This window comes from Pelophylax lessonae, assembly GCF_965119305.1.
Source record: "Pelophylax lessonae genome assembly, chromosome: 12".
NCBI lineage: Eukaryota > Metazoa > Chordata > Amphibia > Anura > Ranidae > Pelophylax > Pelophylax lessonae.
The window spans coordinates 111,130,760-111,155,917 of NC_138779.1; the positions used below are offsets into that span (position 1 = coordinate 111,130,760).

Here is a 25,158-nt window from a genome sequence, read left to right on the forward strand (position 1 = left end):
GAATCAAGGCTAAGCCGCCATACCTCCTGACATGGAATCAAGGCTAAGCCGCCATACCTCCTGACATGGAATCAAGGCTAAGCCGCCATACCTCCTGACATGGAATCAAGGCTAAGCCGCCATACCTCCTGACATGGAATCAAGGCTAAGCCGCCATACCTCCTGACATGGAATCAAGGCTAAGCCGCCATACCTCCTGACATGGAATCAAGGCTAAGCCGCCATTCCCCCTGACATGGAATCAAGGCTAAGCCGCCATTCCCCCTGACATGGAATCAAGGCTAAGCCGCCATTCCCCCTGACATGGAATCAAGGCTAAGCCGCCATTCCTCCTGACATGGAATCAAGGCTAAGCCGCCATACCTCCTGACATGGAATCAAGGCTAAGCCGCCATACCTCCTGACATGGAATCAAGGCTAAGCCGCCATACCTCCTGACATGGAATCAAGGCTAAGCCGCCATACCTCCTGACATGGAATCAAGGCTAAGCCGCCATACCTCCTGACATGGAATCAAGGCTAAGCCGCCATACCTCCTGACATGGAATCAAGGCTAAGCCGCCATACCTCCTGACATGGAATCAAGGCTAAGCCGCCATTCCTCCTGACATGGAATCAAGGCTAAGCCGCCATTCCTCCTGACATGGAATCAAGGCTAAGCCGCCATTCCTCCTGACATGGAATCAAGGCTAAGCCGCCATTCCTCCTGACATGGAATCAAGGCTAAGCCGCCATACCTCCTGACATGGAATCAAGGCTAAGCCGCCATACCTCCTGACATGGAATCAAGGCTAAGCCGCCATACCTCCTGACATGGAATCAAGGCTAAGCCGCCATACCTCCTGACATGGAATCAAGGCTAAGCCGCCATACCTCCTGACATGGAATCAAGGCTAAGCCGCCATACCTCCTGACATGGAATCAAGGCTAAGCGAATTGACTATGCATGAAAACATAGGAACTGGGGGTGCAGAAAAATGGCAGCAGATGCTCTGGGCTGATGAATCAGAATTTGAAATATTTGGCTGTAGCAGGAGGCAGTTTGTTTTCTGAAAGGCTAGAGAGCGGTACTATAATGGTTTGGGGCTGCAGTTCTGCAAATGGAGATTTGGTCAGTAGTGTAATTGGCCCAAAAAATGTATTTTGCAGCAGGACAATGACCCCAAACATACAGCCAATGTCATTAAGAACTACCTTCAGTGTAAGGAAGGACAAGGAATTCTGAAAGTGATGGTGTGGCCCCCACAGAGCCCTGATCTCAACATCAACAAGTCTGCCAGGAATTACGGTACATAATAAGACAAGACGTGAGGCAGCCTACATTCATAGAATATCTGTGGTTACTTCTTCAAGATGTTTGGAACAATCTAACTGCTGAGTTCCTTCAAAAACTGTGTGCAAGTGTAGACGAACACTAGAAGAATCAATGCCATTTTGAAGGCAAATGGTGTTCACACCAAATTTTGATTTGGTTTTCTCTTGTGTTCCTTTTTTACCTTCCATTTTGTGAATTGATAAAATAAATTTAACACTTCTTTCTGAAAATATTCGTAACTTACAGCATTTGTTTTACACCTGCCTAAAATTTTAGCACAGTACTGTATATTTGCAGATGTTCAATATGCATCTTTTTACTATGGTGCCTGCAGGCAGTAGTTGGCTTCTCTTACAAGCCTGCAGTCCTATTTGCTAGAACACTAAGCAGCATGCATATGAAAATAGGGCTGAAAAAAGCGTAGCTGTGAACGTGTCTCGTAGGAAACCCAAGTTAAATGAACTGTAGTGCATTTCTGCAAAAAACACCAAAAAAAATGCATAGGTGTGAACTGGGCCTAAGAGGTTTAGTAGCAGCAGCATGCTTTCTTTTTGTATCACCTGTAATGGATTTTGTCTTCTGACATGTATGAATGGTGTACTGAGCTGTATGTGTGCTGCATTGTGTCTTCTGACATGTATGAATGGTGTACTGAGCTGTATGTGTGCTGCATTGTGTCTTCTGACATGTATGAATGGTGTATTGAGCTGTATATGTGCTGCACTGTCTTCTGACATGTATGAATGGTGTACTGAGCTGTATGTATGCTGCACTGTGTCTTCTGACATGTATGAATGGTGTACTGAGCTGTATGTGTGCTGCACTGTGTTTTCTGACATGTATGAATGGTGTACTGAGCTGTATGTGTGCTGCACTGTGTCTTCTGACATGTACGAATGGTGTACTGAGCTGTATGTGTGCTGCACTGTGTTTTCTGACATGTACGAATGGTGTACTGAGCTGTATGTGTGCTGCACTGTGTTTTCTGACATGTATGAATGGTGTACTGAGCTGTATGTGTGCTGCACTGTGTCTTCTGACATGTATGAATGGTGTACTGAGCTGTATGTGTGCTGCACTGTGTCTTCTGACATGTATGAATGGTGTACTGAGCTGTATGTGTGCTGCACTGTGTTTTCTGACATGTATGAATGGTGTACTGAGCTGTATGTGTGCTGCACTGTGTCTTCTGACATGTATGAATGGTGTACTGAGCTGTATGTGTGCTGCACTGTGTCTTCTGACATGTATGAATGGTGTACTGAGCTGTATGTGTGCTGCATTGTGTCTTCTGACATGTATGAATGGTGTACTGAGCTGTATATGTGCTGCACTGTGTATACTGACGTGTATGAATGGTGTACTGAGCTGTGTGTGTGCTGCACTGTCTTCTGACATGTACGAATGGTGTACCGAGCTATATTTGTGCTGCATTGTGTCTCCTGACATGTATGAATGATGTACTGAGCTGTATGTGTGTTGCACTGTGTATACTGACATGTATGAATGGTGTACTGAGCTGTATGTGTGCTGCACTGTGTCTTCTGACATGTATGAATGGTGTACTGAGCTGTACGTGTGCTGCATTGTGTCTTCTGACATGTATGAATGGTGTACTGAGCTGTGTGTGTGCTGCACTGTGTCTTCTGACATGTACGAATGGTGTACCGAGCTATATTTGTGCTGCATTGTGTCTCCTGACATGTATGAATGATGTACTGAGCTGTATGTGTGTTGCACTGTGTATACTGACATGTATGAATGATGTACTGAGCTGTATGTGTGTTGCACTGTGTATACTGACATGTATGAATGGTGTACTGAGCTGTATGTGTGCTGCACTGTGTCTTCTGACATGTATGAATGGTGTACTGAGCTGTATGTGTGCTGCATTGTGTCTTCTGACATGTATGAATGGTGTACTGAGCTGTGTGTGTGCTGCACTGTCTTCTGACATGTACGAATGGTGTACCGAGCTATATTTGTGCTGCATTGTGTCTCCTGACATGTATGAATGATGTACTGAGCTGTATGTGTGTTGCACTGTGTATACTGACATGTATGAATGGTGTACTGAGCTGTATGTGTGCTGCACTGTGTCTTCTGACATGTATGAATGGTGTACTGAGCTGTGTGTGTGCTGCACTGTGTCTTCTGACATGTATGAATGGTATACTGAGCTGTGTGTGTGCTGCACTGTGTCTTCTGACATGTATGAATGGTGTACTGAGCTGTGTGTGTGCTGCACTGTGTCTTCTGACATGTATGAATGGTATACTGAGCTGTGTGTGTGCTGCACTGTGTCTTCTGACATGTATGAATGGTGTACTGAGCTCTGTGTGTGCTGCACTGTGTCTTCTGACATGTATGAATGGTGTACTGAGCTGTGTGTGTGCTGCACTGTGTCTTCTGACATGTATGAATGGTATACTGAGCTGTGTGTGTGCTGCACTGTGTCTTCTGACATGTACGAATGGTGTACTGAGCTGTATGTGTGCTGCACTGTCTTCTGACATGTATGAATGGTGTACTGAGCTGTATGTGTGCTGCACTGTCTTCTGACATGTATGAATGGTGTACTGAGCTGTGTGTGTACTGCACTTTGTCTTCTGACATGTATGAATGGTGTACTGAGCTGTGTGTGTACTGCACTTTGTCTTCTGACATGTATGAATGGTGTACTGAGCTGTATGTGTGCTGCACTGTGTCTTCTGACATATATGAATGGTGTACTGAGCTGTATGTGTGCTGCATGGTCTTCTGACATGTATGAATGGTGTACTGAGCTGTAGGTGTGCTGCACTGTGTCTTCTGACATGTATGAATGGTGTACTGAGCTGTATGTGTGCTGCACGGTCTTCTGACATGTATGAATGGTGTACTGAGCTGTATGTGTGCTGCACTGTGTCTTCTGACATGTATGAATGGTGTACTGAGCTGTATGTGTGCTGCACTGTCTTCTGACATGTATGAATGGTGTACTGAGCTGTGTTTGTGCTGCACTGCATTTCCTTGTATGTAAAGAAATAATGTATTCTGTATGCAGGCCAACTAAATTGGCTGACCAACTAATCGATTATGAAAATAGTTGACAACTATTTTCATAATCGACTAGTTGTCAATCAATTAGTTGTTTCGGCCCTATATGAAACATGTTTAAATGGAATCAAGAAGATAATTTCCTTTGGTTTCTAATCTGCCCTGGAGAATTGACTTTTGAAAGATTATAGGCTACTTTTGGAAATAAAAGGTTCCACTCTTTCCCTTGCAGTCCCTTTTATGCATGTGACCCTTTGTATCCATTCCTTTCACAAAGGGACTGATTTATGAAAATTTGAGCATAGAAATCTGGAGCAGTGGAAGGGCTTCTCTTTTCTTTTCCTGAGAAAAAGTAAACATTGAATCTGGTTGCTATGAACTTTCTGCCTCCAGGTTTCTTTGTTCTCTTTTTCATAAATCATTCCTAAAGTGGTTGCCTGCAGAGCTTGTGGTGGGTTAGCTATAAAACCCCACTGCCCAAACCATTGGAAAAAAATTCAGATGGTCTCCTCCCCCCAATATCACCTGTATCATTCATATTTTGACTCTGAAAAATGTTTGCTTGTCTAAATGGCTGTTTTGTTCAGAGAAATTGAACCTAAATTGGGCAATAATGTTTTAGCACAAATGTCCCATTGCCAGGTCATAGCTCAGTAAAAGACTGCACTTCCCAATCATTGCTTCACAGTGAAGTCAAGATCGGGGGTGGTTTTCCACTAAACCATGCAATTTACATGAAAAAAGATTTAAAGCGAATGAACAAGCAGAAGTGGGAGTTTTGACATTAACAATAAACTGTAAGCATATGTCACTGACATTATGTCAAGAATTTCAAATGCGTCTATCTAATGTGTTTCTTGTATTTTTCTTGTTTTTTTGTTTCCTGACGGCTGGCGCACAGAATACACGGTAAGTCACATGATCTCATTTACTCTTTGTTGTGTTCGATCTTGAACTTTTGATAACTATCAATTTTTTTTTTTTTTTAACATTTACAGTATTTACTAGTTAATGTACCTTTAGAAAAGGAATGTTTTTCAAAAAGGCTTGCCCATTAAATCTCAAACACAAGCTGCCTTGTTGAAAGGGGCTTTCAAGCAGTTCGAAGTATTGGTAAATTGTGGCAACAGTTAGAGGAAGGTTTAATTGGTCCTGTATGTGTGTGTGCAATAAACAGTTCCTGCAAACCTTGAATAAAGCTTGAAGTGGTTGTACCGGGATGATGCCTGCAGCAAACCACCTGGTTACGCCCATGGGCTTTCCTCAGCTTGGTATATAACCCCCCCCCCCCTCTCTGCTCTAGGTAATTAGTTTAGTAGCAAGCAGTATTAGAAGTATCAGAACTCCATAGAGTGGTCCCTTGGCTAACAGCTCCCATACTTTGGTTAGCGAGGATTCTGTCTGGAGTGTTACCCACACCATGGATGGGTAAGTACAGTCCCCCCTCCCCCCTTTGGTTTTTTTTTTTTTGGGTGGACAGGGGTAACCTCCCAGGGACGGTCAGACCTGCCTGCAGGTTTCCTCCTCCCATCCCTAAATCTTTCAGTGAGCTGGGCTTCCCCCCACTCCCTTTCCCCCAGTATGGACCCGGAGTCCAGTGGGGGTCCCAGGGCAGAGAATGCAGCGGGGACCCTGAGGTCTCCCCTGCTATCCCCACTCTGTAAGGGTCCTGGGATAGTGTGTCCTGCCCTGGTAGTCTAGAGGGGTCCCAGTGTAGGAGACCCCTAGGGGCATGCCCTTATGTTTGCAGTGTGGGTATAGTGCAGGGGGTTCCAGTGCAGAGTGCGCAGCGGAGTCTCCCCTAATGTGTCCTACCTTTTTAGGGGAGTCCCTTTGCAGAGGGTACAGCATTGCAGAAGGCACAGGGAAGATCCTGGCAGCATGCTTCAGCATTTGTAGCTGATGGTGGCCATTTTACCTTAGTCTGGTCTCCGGTTGGCAGCTATGTTTGTGTAGCCCGATGTCACGGGGGGCCATTTTCCCTTAGTCTGGCTGGTCTCCGGTTGGCAGCCATGTTCGTGTAGCTGGATGAGGTCACAGGAGCCATTTTCCCTTAGTCTGGGAGACGACCGAAGCCTCGTGGGGATGCTGAAGCTCCTCCTCTTCAGTTTCCTCTTCCTGTGCCCGGGACATATGAACAGGGATGGCATCCATGATGATGCTGGGTTTGAATTCTCTACGCTCCTCCGGTCGGTAGGGTGAGTCCTTGGGGGTCCCTGTTATCTTTCTCTCTGCTGATAGGTACCCCGAGCCTTGAGGGGGATCCTTTATTGGTGCCAAAAGATTGTTTTTGAACTGCAAGGTCTTCCTTTCCTTTTTATGTAGCCTCAGGGTCACATCTCCCCCACTGACCCCCCCCCCCCTCAAGGAGGTGGCAGGTCCCTCGGACCCCCAGCTTCCCATGGTTGCACTTACAGTAGTCCTTAGTATCCCGGGTTGAAGTGGCGTGTGTACAAAGGCCCAGGAGGAAGCGTCCCCCGCCTTCCCCTAGTCAGTCTGTCTCATCTGATTCTGAGCCTGATGCCGCTGTGAATGCGGCCCATCCAGGGGTACTTAAGATCCTTCCCATAGTGAGGATGATTCCTCCATGGTCACAGCAGTGAATGAAAGCGCTGGTAGAAAAACTTTCACTGCAGTGCGTGAGGCTTTAAAAATGGAGGATGCGGCTGATGTATCCACGGACGTGGCTGTGTAAGTCACCGGGTACTACAAAGGGATTTCCTTATGTGCCTTATTTTGACAGGTTTTCCTGTAAGTAATGGGAACAACCAAAATGACCCTTTGTGGTCCCCAAACGTTTTGCTGTAGTTACCCTTTTGAGGAGTCCCTTTTTAAAAAGTGGACTAGTTCACCAGTGGTGGACCCTCCTGTTTTCAGGTTGAATAAAGCAACCATAATCCAAGTAGTGGAATCATGGTTGCTTTAATCAGGCGGGTCCTTTTAAGGACCCGGCTGACAGTAAAGCGGAGTCTGTGGCACGCAGCATGTTTACTATGGCTGGTTTGGCATTTGCAGCCAGTCTTTGCCTCAGCCCTGGTGTTTCAGAACCTAACTGAATGGGCCAAGCTTTCTCGCCAGGGACTGGGGAGTGAGTAGGTACCCGCCACTTATCTTAGCGGACCAGTTGGGCCATGGGCTGCGGTTTGTGATACAGCTCCTGTTCTGTCCTAACTTTCTGTTTCAGCGGTGGTGATTAAACGCGTGCTGTGGCTTAAGAATTGGTCCGCAGACCAAGCCTCTAAGAAAGCTCTCATTGATCTGATCTTTCAAGGCGATTGCCTGTTTGGGGCTGCCCTGGATGACATTATTAAGGGTATCACGGGGCAGCAAGAGTACCTTCCTACAACAGTCAAGGAAAGGGTAGGAGCCTTGTCGCAGATGGGGGCCCTCCTCAGCCCATAGAAAATTATTTTATGCTTCTGGAACGGAGGATAAGGGAAATAGATCTTTCTCTTACGTCCTCCGACAGTCGCCGCCCACTTCATATTCATCACCAATGGGTTATATCCTTTATTCCGTAGGAGTAGCTAGGCAATAGAATATGTTAGTACAAAGACTTTTAACATATCCCACCCCCAGGGGGTGGTCCCCTCAGTACATAACCCTCCACTTCCTGTATCCAACTCAGTTTCATTTGTCTAGCTGTCAGGAGTAGCTGGAAGTTTCTGTGCTGGGGCACCTTGTCTCAGCTCTCTTTCCTTTCTTTGGATTTTATTTGAGTTTTTTCTCTCTTTCTTGTTAGCTGTTATTTTACCAGCGTTAGTTAGTTCTTCTGATGAAGAGGATCATGCGGGCTGCGTCTCGGGCTGACCCCCCTGGTAGCAGGCTGTGGGTCAGTGGCTTCTCAGCCCACCATCGAGCGTTCAGTCAGGTATCGCTCCTGAGTTATCTGAACGACCCATCCCTGTTCCGTGCAGGGATGCTAGGTGAGGTGGCTACCTCACTGGACGCTGTGCGGTTTCTCAACCCACCTTCTGATGCGTCCTGGATGCGACTCTCCCTGCCTCATGTGCAGCGGTTTGTTCGCCTGTGCGGGTCCCCCACGCCATGTGAGAGGTAAGTGCATTTATGTGGGGACCTGTCTGTCTGGGGGGTGTCAGTCTGGGACTGTGTACCTTACCCTGTGTTCACACTATTACGTTTTCCCTATCTCTCACATTGCATGCTGTGGGCTGCAGGAGGGGGGGCTGGCTGCACTCTGTGTCAGTTTTCTGTCTGTGTGAACGGCTGTGTGCTGTGGGGCTTGAGTTTCTCATGCTTGGGGCACATTACAGCGCCGCTGCGGCGGTTTACCATGTTCCTTTTTTGGGCAGATGGTGTGTTTCACTTCTCCCTCATGGGGTGTGGGAGCGGCGGTTTCGGCGCCAAACGGCGCCATTTTGGCTGCGATCGCTCCGGCCGCATGTTTTACATGCATGGCGGCCATTTTCTTGTAGCCTCCATAGGCTTTCATAGAGCGCCCTGTATGCCAGCACTTCCTTTCCTTCAGGAGCACCGCAGGCAGCAGCAGCAGCACCGATCTCTCCAGGTTCATTTCTCTTTATTCCCTGTATCCTGCCTTGGTATACTTGTCCCTGTGGGGGTCCCTTGTGTGGGATGATTAGTGTGAGTGGGCTACGATCGCAGCGCTCTCTTAAAGGGGCGGTCACCCATTTATTTTTGCTACTTTAAGGGCATGGATTCTCAGGAATACTAGTTTCCTGCCAATTTAGTGGGAAGCCAGGGGACTGCGGTTCCCCCCCCCCCCCCGGGGGGGGATTTGGCTGCGATTGTGGCTAGCCTTGCGACTCAGGTGCAAATGCTGGTGGCTGCTCAATCCTTTAAAAAGCCCAGAGTTTCAATTTCCTCTGTTTCAGAGGGTGATGCTACTGGGGCTGCTGGGGCAGAGATCCCCTTATCGGGGTCTCGTTCCTCCCTGGACCTTATAGGGTCAGCAATGAGGCTGAGGTGGAGGGGGTTGATAATTCTCCCCCTGGCTCGTCTGAAGAGCTTGCACTCATGGATGAATTGGTTGCTTCTATCAAGCAAACTCTGCGTTTGGAGGAGGAAACATGTCCTCCAGCTGCCTTGGCGGCTTATGGGACGCAGAAAAGGCGCATATCATCGCAGTTGTTTCCATGCACTGATGATTTTCAGCGCGCTGTGAAAGAACGATGGCGTAATATACGCAAAACTTTTGCTGTACCAAGTAGGTTTAAGCTGCGCTATCCTTTTACGCCCGCTACTGATGGGCGTTGGTGTGTCCCACCTCCGGTGGACCAGGCGTTGGCAGTTTTGAACAAGTCCACTGCGATTCCTGCTGAAGACACCCCGGTGTTCCGGGATGCCACGGACAAGAGGATGGAGTCCTTTGCCCGTCGTACCTATTCTATTATGGGTTCTATGTTGAAAGCTTTATTGCTTCACTTATGGCGGCCCAGGCGGTCGCGAACTGGACGCAGGTGCTTAGGCGTGTCCTGGTGGCTGATTCTGCCCCCCAGGCGACTTTGGATATGGTGGATCAAATCCACCAGGGTGTCATGTATTTGTGTGATGCGGACCTGGATATGGTTCCGTTGGCTGCACGTGTACACAGTGTGGCGGTGTTATCTCGCCGCCTGGTTTGGTTGAAGTGTTGGTCTGTGGCTCAATCTTCACGTAAGACCTTGGCCATTCTGCCTTTTGATGGTTCTCGCCTTTTTGGCGAATCCCTGGATGCCCTAATTAAAGGGGTCACGGGGGGTAAGAACACGCTCTTACCTCAATCCCACAAGACTAAGACGGCTCCGGGAAAAAAGAATGCTTTCTTTCGGCCCCCTCAGGGGTCCTTTCGTGCCTTTCGGTCACACTTTGGGGCAAGCCGTCCAAGGGTCAAGGCTCCCGCAAGAAGCCGTGGGCAGGTAAGCAAAAGTCCGGCCAATCCGGTTCTGCGGCCCACAACAGTGCGGCCTGAAGGGGCGCCCTCACCCAATTCACAGGAAATTGTTCGATCTGGCTCCTAGATCGAGTTTCTCTCTCGGCCGGAGAGCAGATTTTTTCCCTCAAGTCTTCTGTTATCCCCGGAGCGTTTGCGGGACCTGCATCTAGCGGTGCAGGACCTGAGGGCTCAGGGAGTGGTGGTCCCGGTGCCTCATCGGGACAGATTTCGGGGGTTTCTATTCCAATCTGCTCACTGTGCCCAGGAAGGAGGGCAAGGTGCGTCCGATTCTGGACTTGAAGGCGCTGAACCGCTTTGTGCGGGTGCGCAAGTTCCGCATGGAATCCCTGCGGTCGGTGGTGGCTGCCCTGGTTCCGGGGGAGTTCATGGCTTCCATCGACTTGCAAGATGCGTATCTTCACATCCCGATTTTCGAGGGTCACCAGAGGTACCTTCGATTCGCGATAGCGGAAGATCATTACCAATTTGTGGCGTTGCCTTTTGGTCTCGCCTCGGCTCCGAGGGTGTTCACCAAAGTGCTGGCACCGGTTCTGGCTTTGTTGAGGGCCCAGGGCATTTCGGCTCTGGGGTATCTGGACGATATCCTGGTTCGGTCTGCGACCAGCCAGAGTCTGGAGAAGGATCTGTCCGTCACGTTGCAGACTCTGCAGGAGTTTGGTTGGACGATCAGTTTTCCAAAGTCGACATTGTGCCCATCGGTTCGGATTTCTTACCTGGGTATGATTCTGGACTCTGTCCAGGCGAAGGTCTTCCTGCCGGAAGAAAAACTCGCAGCTCTTCAGGAGGCAGTCAGGTCCCTCAGGGACGTTCCATCTTCGTCCATTCGGACGTGCATGCGGTGTCTGGGATTGATGGTCTCGGCTTTCGAGGCGATTCCCTTCGCCCAGTTTCACACACACGGGATCTCCAAGCGGAGATATTGTCCAAGTGGGACGGGCGTCCGCAGTCTCTGGATCTCCAGATGTCATTGAGTTCTCAGACCGGAAGGGATCTTCTGTGGTGGCTTCAATCCCCCTCAGTATCGGGGGGCAAGTCTTTTCGTCCCCTTTCGTGGACGGTGATCACCGCGGACGCCAGCCTGTCGGGCTGGGGTGGTGTTCTGGGCGTTCTGTCCACCCAGGGTGTTTGGTCGACGGAGGAATCCTCCCTTCCGATCAACGTTCTGGAACTGCGTGCAATACTACTCTGTCTTCGTCGTTGGACGGACAATCTTCACGGCTACCCGGTTCGGGTGCAGACGGACAATGCCACGGCGGTGGCTTACATCAATCACCAAGGGGGCACCAGGAGTGCCCGGGCGGCTCGAGAAGTGGCCGCGATTCTGTCTTGGGCCGTGACGCATGTCCCGGCAATATCGGCAGGTCACATTCCGGGGGTGAAAATTTGGCAGGCGGATTATCTGAGCCGTCGAACCCTGGACCAGGGAGAATGGTCCCTTCACCCGGCTGTCTTCCAGATGTTGTGCGCGAGGTGGGGTCTTCCGGAGGTAGACCTGTTCGTGTCTCGTCTGAACAACAAAGTGCCACGGTTCGTGGTGCGATCCTCGGGCAGACGCGTCGGACGCGTTGGTTGCCCCGTGGCATCAGTACCAACTGATGTATGCGTTCCCACCGATTCAATTGCTGTCCAGGTTCCTTCGCGGAACCGACCACAGTGATTCTTGTAGCACCGGACTGGCCTCGCCGGTCCTGGGACGCGGACCTCGTGCATCTGGCAATCGACGCCCCGTGGCGTCTGCCTCTTCAGGAAGATCTTCTGTCGCAAGGACCGATCTTCCATCCTGCTTTACAGTCGCTGGCTTTGACGGCCTGGCTGTTGACACCGAGGTCCTGAAGAACAGGGGTCTTTCCCCTGAGGTCATTCACACCTTAATAAATGCGAGGAAGTCTTCCTTGGGGAAGGTTTATTACCGTACTTGGAAGGCGTATTTTGCCTGGTGCGAATCCAGGGGTTTCTCTCCTGACACTTATTCGGTGTCTAGGGTGTTGCCCTTCCTTCAGACGGGTGTTGACCAACGTCTGGCGCTGGCCACGATCAAGGGTCAGGTGTCTGCTTTGGCCGTTCTTTTTCAACGGCCTGTGGCATCGGATTCTTTGGTTAGCACTTTTGCGCAGGGGGTACGTCATCTGATCCCTCCTAGGAGGGACCCTCTTCCCCCTTGGGACTTGAATCTAGTTCTATCAGTATTGCAGCGTGCTCCTTTTGAAAGGTTCAGGGAGATCTCGCTGTCTTTTTTGTCCAAGAAGGTGGCCTTTTTGGTGGCTATCACCTCGACTCGTCGACTCGTCGAGTGTCGGGGCTGGCAGCCTTGTCCTGCAAGTCTCCGTATCTGGTTGTGCATTTGGACAAGGTGGTCTTGCGACCTAACCCTTCTTTTCTGCCAAAAAGGGTTTCGGATTTTCATCTCAATGAGGACATTGTCAGACCTTCGCTTTGCGCGAAGCCGAAGCATCCGACGGAGGTGTTGCTTCACTCCTTGGATGTTGTCCGGGCGATTAGAGTCTATCTCAAATCGACTGAGTCTTCTCGCAAGTCGGATGCCTTGTTTGTCCTTCCGGAAGGTCCTCGGAAGGGCATGGCGGCGTCGGCTTCTACAATCGCCAAATGGATCAGACAGACCATTGATCAGGCCTATGCTTTGAAGGGGAAAGTTCCCCTGTACCTGTGAAGGCGCACTCTACCAGATCTCGGAGTACGTCTTGGGCCTGTCGTCATGGGGCCTCTGTGGCCCAGGTGTGTACGGCGGCGACTTGGTCGACCGTACACACTTTCGCGATATTCTACAGAGTAGATGTTCAGGCATCGGCTGATGCTTCCTTTGGCCGCAAGGTTCTTAGTGCGGCAGTTCCCTAGAGCCCTTGTTACGGGTTCTTTGGCTTTTTGGGATATTTGTTTTTTCCCTGGGTTTTCTTGCTCCTGTTGAGCGAGTGTTTTGTTCTTATGCCCAACTGGTTTCCTTCCTTTGGTAAGGTTCCTTTCTCTGATGGGGAGACGGCGTTGCCTTGGGCGCGGCTGCGTTCTTCCCACCCCTCATATTTACACTGCTTTGGGACATCCCCATTGATGATGAATATGAAGTGGGCGGCGACTGTCGGAGGACGTAAGAGAAAACGGAATATTTGTAAAATATTACCTGTAAAATTCCTTTCTCTGAGTCCTCCGACAGTCGCCGCCCCCGCCCCTCTTTTGGGGTTTTGATGTACTCTCTACTGCTATTCCACTGAAACTGAGTTGGATACAGGAAGTGGAGGGTTATGTACTGAGGGGACCACCCCCTGGAGGTGAGATATGTTAAAAGTCTTTGTACTAACATATTCTATTGCCTAGCTACTCCTACGGAATAAAGGACATAACCCATTGGTGATGAATATGAAGTGGGCGGCGACTGTCGGAGGACTCAGAGAAAGGAATTTTACAGGTAAGATTTTACAAAAATTCCGTTTTTAAATCTTCCCTGGAGGTTCCAAGCAACCTTGGTCTGGTAAGCCTAGAGCTAGCTTCTCCGGACCAGCAGACAAGACCCCTTCAGCATGAAGGTCTGCCTCACCCATTTTTGTAGTGGGGGGACATCTTCGCTTGTTTCCAGCCCCGTGGACTATTTTTGTGAGCGTCGAGAAGATCCGCAAAATGTTTCTTTTGAGGGTACCCAGAAGGGGGGGGCAAAGCTTGTTCTCTTCAGGTTTTTTTTAGGTCCTGAGGTGCGGATTTAATTCCTGCAAAGGTTTTTTTTTTTTTTATTACATAAAAGAGATAAATGCAACAGTCGTATAGCAGCTCCTTTAGCAGGTTCGGCTCCACAGGAGGATACCGAAGTTTGTGACGAGGTCACTGGGTCCTCTGACAGACGCCGAAGGTATCCAAGGGCCACGGTAAGTCCAGTATCCTCCTCGGCTCAGGCTTCTTCTCCAGTTCCTGCAAGGAATCAAGAGCGAGGATCTTCCAATCATCCTGGTGGCTGTAAACTTCCCTTGGGGCTTCAATCTACCATCCTGCTGTACAGTCGCTGGTTTTAATGGCTTAACTATTGAAAGCCAGGTACTGAGGGATAGAGGTTTGTCTGGAGCAGTGATCCCTACTATGGTGAAGGCGAGAGAGTCTCCTTCCAACAAGATATAGCATCGTACGTGGAAAGCGTACATTTCTTGGTGTGAATTGGTTGGCGCTCATCCTCGATCCTTTTCTGTGGCTCGGATCTTGGTCTTTCTTCAATGGGGCATTGATCAGAAGTTGGCCTTGAGTACCATCAAGGGCCAGGTGTCTGCCTTGGCAATCTTCTTTCAGCGACCCCTAGCCATGAACTCTTTAGTTCGTACCTTCATTCAGGGGCTTCGACATGTGGCTTCACCTGTACGGTCTCTTTTGCCGCCATGGGATTTAAATTTAGTGCTTTCGGTTCTCCAGAAGCCTCCATTTGAGAATATTTGGGAGATTCTCTTGTCTACGTTATCCCAGAAGGTGACATTCTTGGTGGCTATTACCTCGGCCTGCAGGGCATCAGAATTGGCGGCATTACCCTGTCACAGTCCCTATTTGGTGGTCCATAGGAATAAAGTGGTTCTTCGTCCCTGTCCATCATTCCTGCCCAAAGTTGGCTGGCTTCCATTTAAATGAGGACATTGTGTTGCCTTCCTTGTGTCCCAAGCCGGCTCATCCAAAGGAATTTGCTTTGCATACCTTTTGATGTGGTTTGTGCGATTTGGGTGTATCTGGCAGCTACTGAGTCCTTTTCGGAGGTTAGACTCCCTTTTTGTGGTTACCGACAGACCAAGAAAAGGGCTGGCCGTTTCTTCAGCTACCATCTCCAGATGGATCAGACAGATGGTGACTCAGGCATATTCCATTAAAGGTCAGGTTCTACCTTTCCCTGTCGTGGCACATTCTACTTGGGCGCTGAGTGCTTCTTGGGCCTTCCGACATCAATATTGCAAGTTTGCAAGGCCGCCACTTGGTAATCAGTGCATACCTTCTCAAAATTCTATAAGGTTGGCACTTTGGCACCTGCGGATGCTTCTTTTGGCCGCAAAGTTTACAGGCTGCTGTTTGAGAGGCTGTTCCCTCTTGAGGGTTGTTTTTCTTTAAACTTTTATTTTTTCAGAAGGGGATCTTATGACCCGGTTAAGGCTCCTGTGTCCTGGTTAAGGGCACTTATGTTTAGCCTTGGGTTAAATTCCCCACCCTTCATTTTCCTTTTTGGCACTGCTTTTGGACATCCCAGTAGTTATGATTTATGGAGTGTTGTGTCCGTCGATGAACAAAGGAGAAAATATAGTTTTTTAGCAAAGATTCTGGAGAATAAAAGGGCTGTGGTTGCAATATTCTTTGTCATGCGGTATTTGCACAGCGGTCTTTGTCAATTAAAAAAAATTGCGTTTCAGACACAGCGCTCCATAAATCATAACTACTGGGTTATATTGCCTCCTCCAGGAGTAAGACTAGACAGAACAAAAAACACCTGGCTATGCCCATGGGCCATCCTCAGCTTGGTATATAATGGCTATGCCCATGGGCCATCCTCAGCTTGGTATATAACCCTCCTCTCTGCTCTAGGTAATCAGTTTAGTAGCAAGCAGTATTAGAAGTATCGTAACTCCATAGAGGGGTGGGTGCTGTCTCCGTCGATAAACTCAGAGAAATGGATTTTACGGTAAGTACAAAAATCCCATATATATATATATATATATATATATATATATATATATATATATATATATATATATATATATATATATATATATATATATATATATATATTATAGTTTGGTGGTTCGAAGTAATTTTCTAGCAAAAAATACTGATCTTTAACTTGTAAACAACATTTGTCAGAAATAGGCTTGGTCCTTAAGTAGTTAAAGGGTTTCACAATGAATACAGGTAGAGTACAATAAAAATGATATGGCCTGATTTTTCATTAGCATTGAATTTTCATGGTATGGCAAGTAATACTGCCCAATTTCAATTAGTGGTTCCTTTTACTGCCCCTGAATTTAAAAAAATTATGAAATTTTGGTAAAGGGGATTGTGCATTGTTGAAGTAGCAATTGTGCGAGTATAGGCCGATTTATCTCTTATCAAACTGAATCTTGGGCAGACTTTACATTTTTATACCAGACTAGAGAGCGAAAATTTGAGTGTCCGTTGCCTGGCTACAGGATGACTGTAAGGATTTACACATTCCTAGCAAACAGTAAATGAACATTAAAGCACGCGATCAGTGATCTTTAAAGCTGCAGACTCTGTATAGCAATTTATCCTCAATTTTCACAGCAGAAGCACTAAAGTCATCCAAATTTTCTCAGCAGCTCAGCTCATCCCACTGCTGCTTGTAAGGAATATGTGTATACATGAATGTTAATAATCTGACTAAAGATCCTTTTTAAGTATCCACAGACAAAGCATGACCATTACCTAGTGCAACCTTGCCTGCTGATCAGGCAGCATTCCCCTATCTGTTTCAGTATGCAAATGCTGTGGGGGGAACACAATCAGTCAAGGTAAGAATCCCACCGTTCTGATAGGGGCTTCAAGACCTTGGAAGGAAATAGGCATCCTTAGGCCCCTTACCCAGTCATCAAAAATGGGCCCTTGATCTCACCATGCCCAAACTATATCCCCAAGGTCAGGCCTGAAAAAATTTAAGGTGAATATTTTTTTTAGACGATCGCTTAGCTAAACATCTATTTACATTTACTACTGTGGCAAATGTGCTGACTACCCCCCAGGCATTCTCCGGTTTGGCCATACATAGGCATGGCTAAATCTGTAAATTGAAGAAATTTGGTATAGCCAGAATTAAAGATTACATTTAGTAAAACTAAAAGAAACCCAAACCCCTTTCCAGGGCAAAATAATAAACAAAAGGATAGAAGAGGTTGTCCAGTACTGAGAATATTTGTTTGCGGATCAGGTCTAAAATCTACTTAAAAACAATTTTGCACTTATTGTAAAAATATCAAAAGTGAGCTTGCAAAGTACAAGAGCATATCTTCAGCCTTAATAAAAGTCTTTTTAGGGTCCATGTACACTGCAACTTGTAAACGGCCGTTTAGGAGCAGTTGGGCGTTTTTTTTCCAGAAGCCCCTGAACCCACCTGTATGTTATCTTATCTGTCCATGTACACAGGGATGTTTACGGTCATTTACAGGCAGTTGAGTTCAGCAAGTTGAGCAATTATTTGCGTTCGAGCCTGTGTTTCCCGGCATTTCAAACGCAAAAACGCGACCGAACGCGATGAACGTACGTTAAGCCACGTTTTACGTTTTATATTCTTCCATTCAAAATCAATGGTTCCCTATGGGAGCCTATTGATTTGAATGGAAGGCGTGCACCGCAAGTCGGATCAGGATGATCCGACTTGTGGTGCGACTTGCAGTGTGAGAATCTTGAGGGGCACTCCACGCCAAAGTGGGAATAAAAACTGCGTGCCCCCCTCAGGTTCCAAACCAGGCCCTTCGGGTCTAGTATGGTATTTGAGGGTAGCCCCACGCTGAAAAAACAGCGTGGGGTCCCCCCCCAAAATGCATGCCAGACCCTTATCCGAGCATGCAGCCTAGTAGGGCAGGAAGGGGGAGGAGACGAGCGAGCGACCCCACCCCCCCTGGAGTCTATACCAGACCACATGCCCTCAACATGGGGGGAGTGTTGGTGCTTTGGGGCAGGGGGAGCTCTGCACCCCCCACCCCAAAGCTCCTTGCCCCCATGTTGATGAGGACAAAAGCCTCATCCCCACAACCCTGGCCGTTGGTTGTGGGGGTCTGCGGGCAGGGGGCTTCTTGGTATCTGGAAGCCTCCTTTAACAAGGGTGGCCCCCCAGATCCCGGACCCCCTCCCTATGTGAATGGGTATGGGGTACACTGTACCCCTACCCATTCACCCCATAAAAGGCAGTGTATGTAAATAACGACAGGAGACACTGGGAAGTTGATTAAAAATCTTCATCCGGTCTTCTCCGCTCTGGTCTTCTCCCCCTCTGCTCTTCTCCCCCTCTGCTCTTCTCCCCCTCTGCTCTTCTCCCCCTCTGCTCTTCTCCCCCTCTGCTCTTCTCCCCCTCTGCTCTTCTCCCCCTCTGCTCTTCTCCCCCTCTGCTCTTCTCCCCCTCTGCTCTTCTCCCCCTCCGCTCTTCTCCCCCTCCGCTCTTCTCCCCCTCCGCTCTTCTCCCCCTCCGCTCTTCTCCCCCTCCGCTCTTCTCCCCCTCCGCTCTTCTCCCCCTCCGCTCTTCTCCCCCTCCGCTCTTCTCCCCCTCCGCTCTTCTCCCCCTCCGCTCTTCTCCCCCTCCGCTCTTCTCCCCCTCCGCTCTTCTCCCCCTCCGCTCTTCTCCCCCTCTGCTCTCTTCGCTCTCTTCTCCCCCTCTGCTCTCTTCCTCGGACTATGTCTCAGATGATTATGCCGGTCTCTGCAGCTTGTTATATAGCCATTGTGGGGGTGGCCGCCATGGGATGTCATCAGGAGACCCCGCCCCCTCATGTCACAGATGACGTCAACTGTGACATGAGGGGCGGGGTCTCCTGATGACATCCCATGGCGGCCACCCCCACAATGGCTATATAACAAGCTGCAGAGACCGGAGACCGGCATAATCACCGGAGACCTCGTCTGAGGAGGACCGGAGGAAGAAGAAGAGCAGAGGGCAAAAGAGCAGAAGAGCGGAGGGGGAGAAGACCGGATGAAGATTTTTAATAAACTTTCCAAAACTTCTCCTGTCGTTATTTACATACACTTCCTTTTATGTGGCGAATGGGTAGGGGTACAGTGTACCCCATACCCATTCACATAGGGAGGGGGTCCGGGATCTGGGGGACCCCCCTTGTTAAAGGGGGCTTCCAGATACCGAGAAGCCCCCTGCCCGCAGACCCCCACAACCACCGGCCAGGGTTGTGGGGATGAGGCTCTTGTCCTCATCAACATGGGGGCAAGGTGCTTTAGGGTGGGGGGTGCAGAGCTCCCCCTGCCCCAAAGCATTAACACCCCCCCCCATGTTGAGGGCGTGTGACCTGGTATGGTCCAGGGGGGGTGGGGCCGCTCACTCGTCCCCTCCCCCTTCCTGCCCAACCGGGCTGCATGCTCGGATAAGGGTCTGGTATGGATTTTGGGGGGGACCCCACGCTGTTTTTTTCGGCGTGGGGCTACCCTCAAATTCCATACCAGACCCGAAGGGCCTGGTTTGGAACCTGGGGGGGACCCCCACGCAGTTTTTTTTTCCATTTTGGCGTGGAGTTCCCCCTCAAGATTCTCACACCGCAAGTCGGATCATCATGATCCGACTTGCGGTGCGCCTTCCATTCAAATCAATAGGCTCCCATAGGGAACCATTGATTTCGAATGGAGGCAGAAAAAATGCTGCTAAAAGCGACGTGGCCAAACGTGCAATAACGCCAATGGAAAAAGCTACTGAAAGCACGTTTTTACAGCTGCTTTTTCCCCAGGGTCAGAAATAGCTTGCAGCACGTTTTTTCTAACGCCCCGTGTGCATGAGGCCTTAATGTGACTGGAGCATCCCAGATATTCTATGGGACTATGGACTTTCTGGAATTCAGTATTTACATAAGCATCTCTGCACAGGTGAAGACACTTGGGTCTGGTAATAGTTTGCTCATTCAATGACTAGCATTAAATAAAGAGGGAGGAGGTGTGACTGCATTCTCCGTACCCTGGAAGCTGGACTGTATCTGGTGCAGTATTGATGAAGGTACAATCTTCAACCTTGTGGTACATGCTATACAGGCTCACTATCTAATTCAAAGCAAACATAAGTTTGTTATAAACATAAGCTGGGTATAGAACAGACTATTTTGGGAATTTTTAATGAAGATGCAGCTGATGTTCAGTAAAAATGGAAGGCATCGCCACAGTGCAAGTACAAAAATGGTTGTCAGCAATATATCAATAGGAGATATCTGTCTAAGTCATAATACAGCTTGTCAAAAAAAATCATTCTTTGCAGTCAATCATTTTGGAGACATTTTATATCCGTACAAACAATCTTTTATAAAAGCACATAAATGAAATTACATTTCAAAGAGATCTGCTACAGTTTAGAGCACAAATATTGAAAAAGATCATCTAGTCATCGTAAAATTAAAAGATCACAAATTATGTTCCTGTTTTGTCATTAAGAATTTCAATGGAGAGCATTTCTTTCTTGTCTTTTTAAGAGAGACAGTCTTTCACCTTGAGGTTTTACTGCTGCCTACATGAGCACTGGACTGGCAAACGAACTGTAGGCCTGCCCTGAAAAACCCCTCCTCCTACCAGCATACTATTGGTAGTGTCCTAGGAGGATGGATTGATTTCCTTCTTTCTTTCCTTCTTTCTTTCCTTCTTTCCTTTCTTTCTTTCCTTTCTTTCTTTCCTTCTTTCTTTCCTTTCTTTCTTACTTTCTTTCTTGTAGTTTAAAATACTAACCTACTCTATTTTAATTGTACACTACAGGACTTTTAATTCTAGTAGATTCTGCTACCTTCAGGTGATTTTTTTTTTTAACCATTAAAATAATGTTCACCTGAATGCTTATTCCCTTGCGCTACCTAGCAATTTCCAGATTGGTTACCTTTAGTTTGTACTGTTGCCCCCTCTGTGTGGAACCATACTAACTTTAGATTTCGGCACTGAATCCTACTATCCTGAATCCTAATTGGACACTAATTTTGGCACAAAGTGCATGGTGTGACGTTACCTGGATGGATCCATGGTCACGGCCGTGATCAATTTTAGGGGTTCTTGGACCCTGAAAACCCCCTCGAAGGTATGCCCTCTATGACAGGCAAAGCCTCATCCTTTCTTTAATAGGCCCAGCATCACGGATAAGGTGAGACAGGGATTTCCTGTATTTGGACTCCTGTTTCTCACATTTAACTATTTTGGGCAAGGTATAGCACACTATGCAGTTTAGTGGGCAGAGTTATTGACTTTATTGTGATAACCCCTGGCCGTTTTTTCTCTAACGCTTATCTGTATGGGGACTTTTGAAAATGGCTGTCCCCCATCTGGACTGGCCACAGAAAAATTAACTGCATCCCTGCTCCCGCATGGCATGTTCCTGCCCACCTGTTCAGCCAAGAACACACCCCGCATGGTTGCTGCATTCCCACGGCCATCTTCTACACAGACATGGAGGTTGATTTACTAAAACTGGAGAGTTCAAAATCTGATGCAGCTCTGCATAGAAACAGATTAGCTTTTATTTTTTTTTATTTTTTTTGTCAAAGCTTAATTGAACATGTTAGAAGCTAAGCGCCTGGGTTTTAGCGGCTCCTTCTCTGGTCATGCAAAAATCCCATCTATTCTGTGCTGATAATCAATGTGTATCCCACTGGGGATCCCCTTCCTAGCAATGGAGAATTGCAGGTGCAAGGGAGCTGGTACTTGAGACTAAAATAACATGCATACTGCTGACCCTCAAACACAACACCGCTCAGGGTAATAGCTTATCCATTATTGACACTGCTTCCTTCATCTGACCCTAGCTTTCTTTCAGGCATGCACAATGCAGCCTGTATGACAAAAGCAGGTTTTGCTGCCACTATGGCCTCTTACACACTGGAGAAAAACAAACACCATGTTTTTTACTGATTTGAAATTAGATGCACTGTTGTCTAAGGAACAATGCACACAGCTAAGTAAAGATAAGTAGTACAGCATTGAGTACAGAGCCATTAAAAAAAAAAAAATAGAAAACTTTATATTTGAGTGCAGTAATTTATGCACATATGCATGTTTACATTAGTGTAAATAAGTAGATTACATCACTGGCAAGGAAGAAGAATTTTACTTATCTATACGCTTACTTATTCTCCACATATTTTGAAGACCTTTAAAGGCCTTATTTGCTCTTTCAGGTCCAGGTACCTGCCGAGTTCCTTTTTGGCACAGTGTGTGCCTAGAGGAATTGATGCTGGTTTGAAGGCAAAGGGTAGTCACACCAAATATTTGATTTGGATTTCTCTTCTCTTCTGTTCATTTACTTTACATGTTGTTAATTGATTACATTTTGTTAATTGATTAAAAAAGTTAACACTATTTCTGAGAGCATTTTTACACCTGCCGAAAACCTTTGGCATGAGGAAAGGGGGAAAAGGGGTCGGGACTTTAAATGAGGTTACAAAATATTGTATCTCCATCCCTAATATCAATTGGAACAAAGGGGGATTTGTTGGGACTTTGAATGAGGCGTGTGGTTAGAGATGACCATAAAGATTGTATGTATAAAAGAATATATGTGCATGCATGTCCAGCCAAAGAACATGAAGGGTACACATGTAATCTGATTTATTTTGCATGCACAGTGGTAACATAATAAATGCAATAATGACATACAATGGATCCCAATTACATAGCATATCACAACCAGTTACATATCATAATAGGTATAAATTGGATTCTGAAACATTCCGTAACAAAGTGGTAAATACTCCATAGTAATTGCATCATATATGCTTGACGCGTTTCGTGTATTTGTAACACTTCCTCAGGAGCTGGTGCAATGAATTAACTATAAAGGGGAGAATAAAATGGAAATCACAATGTATCTAATAGTATGGACACCCAATTAAAAATATGTTGTTTTGAATGGAATTTCTTGCAATAGAGTGAAGGCTGTAGCCTCAAGGAATTTGCCATAGAAGGACCTCCATATCGTCTGGCCCGGGAGCTGAGGGAACAGTACCAAGCACGCACGGGGGTGAACACAGAAATTGCAGTAAGAGAATCTGGGTAGTAAGAGGAATAACAAGCATCTCAATAAGTCATCTCATAAAGTATCAATAATAAAATTAAGTATATATATTGCACTGAATGTGCATTGCATTACATAAAGTAATGGAGTAATAGGAATGAAGAATATTGAGAAGATGGATAAACTCCTAGAGCCAGAAATTGGAAGCGTGGTGAAAAGGTCAATATAGGATACCACATAGAGGTTGTGAGGATAGTGCGAGTATCAGTGATTATAAGGAACCAAGTGAGGGTGAATAAGTGAAGACCATAGAGTGAATGTGGGGAGTGGTCAGAATGACCCAAGATAAAAACTAAACCAAGGTGAATGGGTAGAAAAATAAACCAAAATGGAGTGGAAATGAAGTAGGGGACCAAATCGCTAGGCAAGAGATGGAAAGCGTCAAAGTGGGAATGTGAGTAGAGTGGCTGAAATATCAAAGTATATTTCCCAGTATCGATAGTGCCTAGTGAATGAGGATCAAAAAACTAGACCAAGGTAGGTGAGTAATAAAGTAAACAAGTGTGGAGTAGAGACCGCATAAGAAACCAATCACCAAGTATGGTTACCAAGTATGAGTAATGCCTTGAAATGGTGATCCAAGAATGTAGTGTTCAACCCAAGCCATACACCGGGACAGCTCCCAGCGTCACGCAGCCACTCCAATGCAGAAGCACCGGAGGCCGCCAGCCGCAGTCCAGCGGGAGCCGGCGCCTCGTGGAGGGACATGGATGGTAAGTCAGCGTGTCGGTCAGACCGCCGACAGTGCGGCGTCTTAACCAACACGGAAGGGCCGTGGCCAGACACGCCCCCACCCCCGCATCACTAGGATGGAGGAGGAGGGGGAGGGGAGCCAGGGTGCATCGCAGCTCCCGGGGCAAACAAACAAGGAAAGACCGCAGCAAATGGCAAATACCCAGGGAAGGGGATTGTGCATATATTCTTTTATACATACAATCTTTATGGTCATCTCTAACCACACGCCTCATTCAAAGTCCCAACAAATCCCCCTTTGTTCCAAAACCCTTGGCATGGTACTTTATATTTTTTTAATCACATCAGTCCCTGCTCTGAAGGAGATTACAATCACATTCATACATACACAAACTAGGAACAATTTAGACAGGATCCAATTACCTACCAGCATGTCTTTGAAATGTGGGAGGAAACCAGAGTATCCAGAGGAAACCAAGTACTTCTAGGTACAGAAAGAACATGAAAACTGTGCTAGTTGTGCCATGGTTGGGGTGAAACCGCTGACCCTAGTGCTGCTAAGCGGAAGTACTAACTTTTTTGTCAGGCTTCCTCAACCAGCAAAGTCTGGACCCTGGAGAGGATCCCAGGATCTGTATCGCAGGTGGGGGGTTGTGGACCTCCTGGTTCAACAATGAACTGGACAGGTTTTGCAGATACAGGGTTCCTATAGCAGAAGCAGTGTATCCCTGGTTATTCTGTGGGATCAGTACACCCTAATCGTCGCCTTTACTTCCTTTGAATCTTACTCACTTGTGGGATTGAGATGAAAGACATTTCAGTAATCCTCTTTGCTTGATTGACCCAGGTGGATGTGTTACTCTTACCTGATAACGCTCCTGGTGGACACTCTGTTAATTTGCTGGATCTGCTGTCTCGATGACCAGTTACCTTTCTCCATGGTTGCTGGCTTTAATGACATGAATTTTGAAGCCCATGTTTTGCGTGACACAGGCATCTCAGTAATTCCTACCACGTTAAAGCTTACTTTCAAAGTCTATAATCCAATATGGCAAATATACGAGGTGTCTAAAAAGCTTGGTAAATGGTCCGATATCTCCAAAGCATCATGGACCAGGTGTGCACATGGCTATCCAGAGACACATTGAGAAGTGGTACCTAGTGTGGAGCACATGTGACAGTCAGGGTAAATCTGGTGTGGGCAGTTGAACGTAACCCCTCTGGAATGTATGGTCACAGTACAATGGAGCAACAAGTGAACATCAAGTTCTTCTACAAATTGGGAAAAACCGCAACGGTTTATGCCGCACGAGCTGACAGACTAACGGAAAGCAAAACGGATGGAAACCTTTGGAGATTTCATTACCATGTGTGACCAGGATCCATCCTTTCTGAAAACTATCATCACAGGGGATGTGGCTTGGTGCTACTAGTTGGATCTGGAATCCAAGCGTTAATCTATGCAAT

At 47.3% G+C, this 25,158-nt stretch overlaps 1 protein-coding gene across 1 annotated transcript in view; it reads left to right on the plus strand.

Moving 5' to 3' along the window:
- Positions 1–25,158, plus strand: part of LOC309568665 (cytoplasmic phosphatidylinositol transfer protein 1-like) — a 279,806-nt gene that overhangs the window by 216,834 nt on the left and 37,814 nt on the right. The window contains exon 4 of the mRNA XM_082274403.1: positions 5,256–5,263. Within this exon, the coding sequence (XP_082130529.1) occupies positions 5,256–5,263 (8 nt within the window). The remainder of the gene's footprint in view (positions 1–5,255; positions 5,264–25,158) is intronic.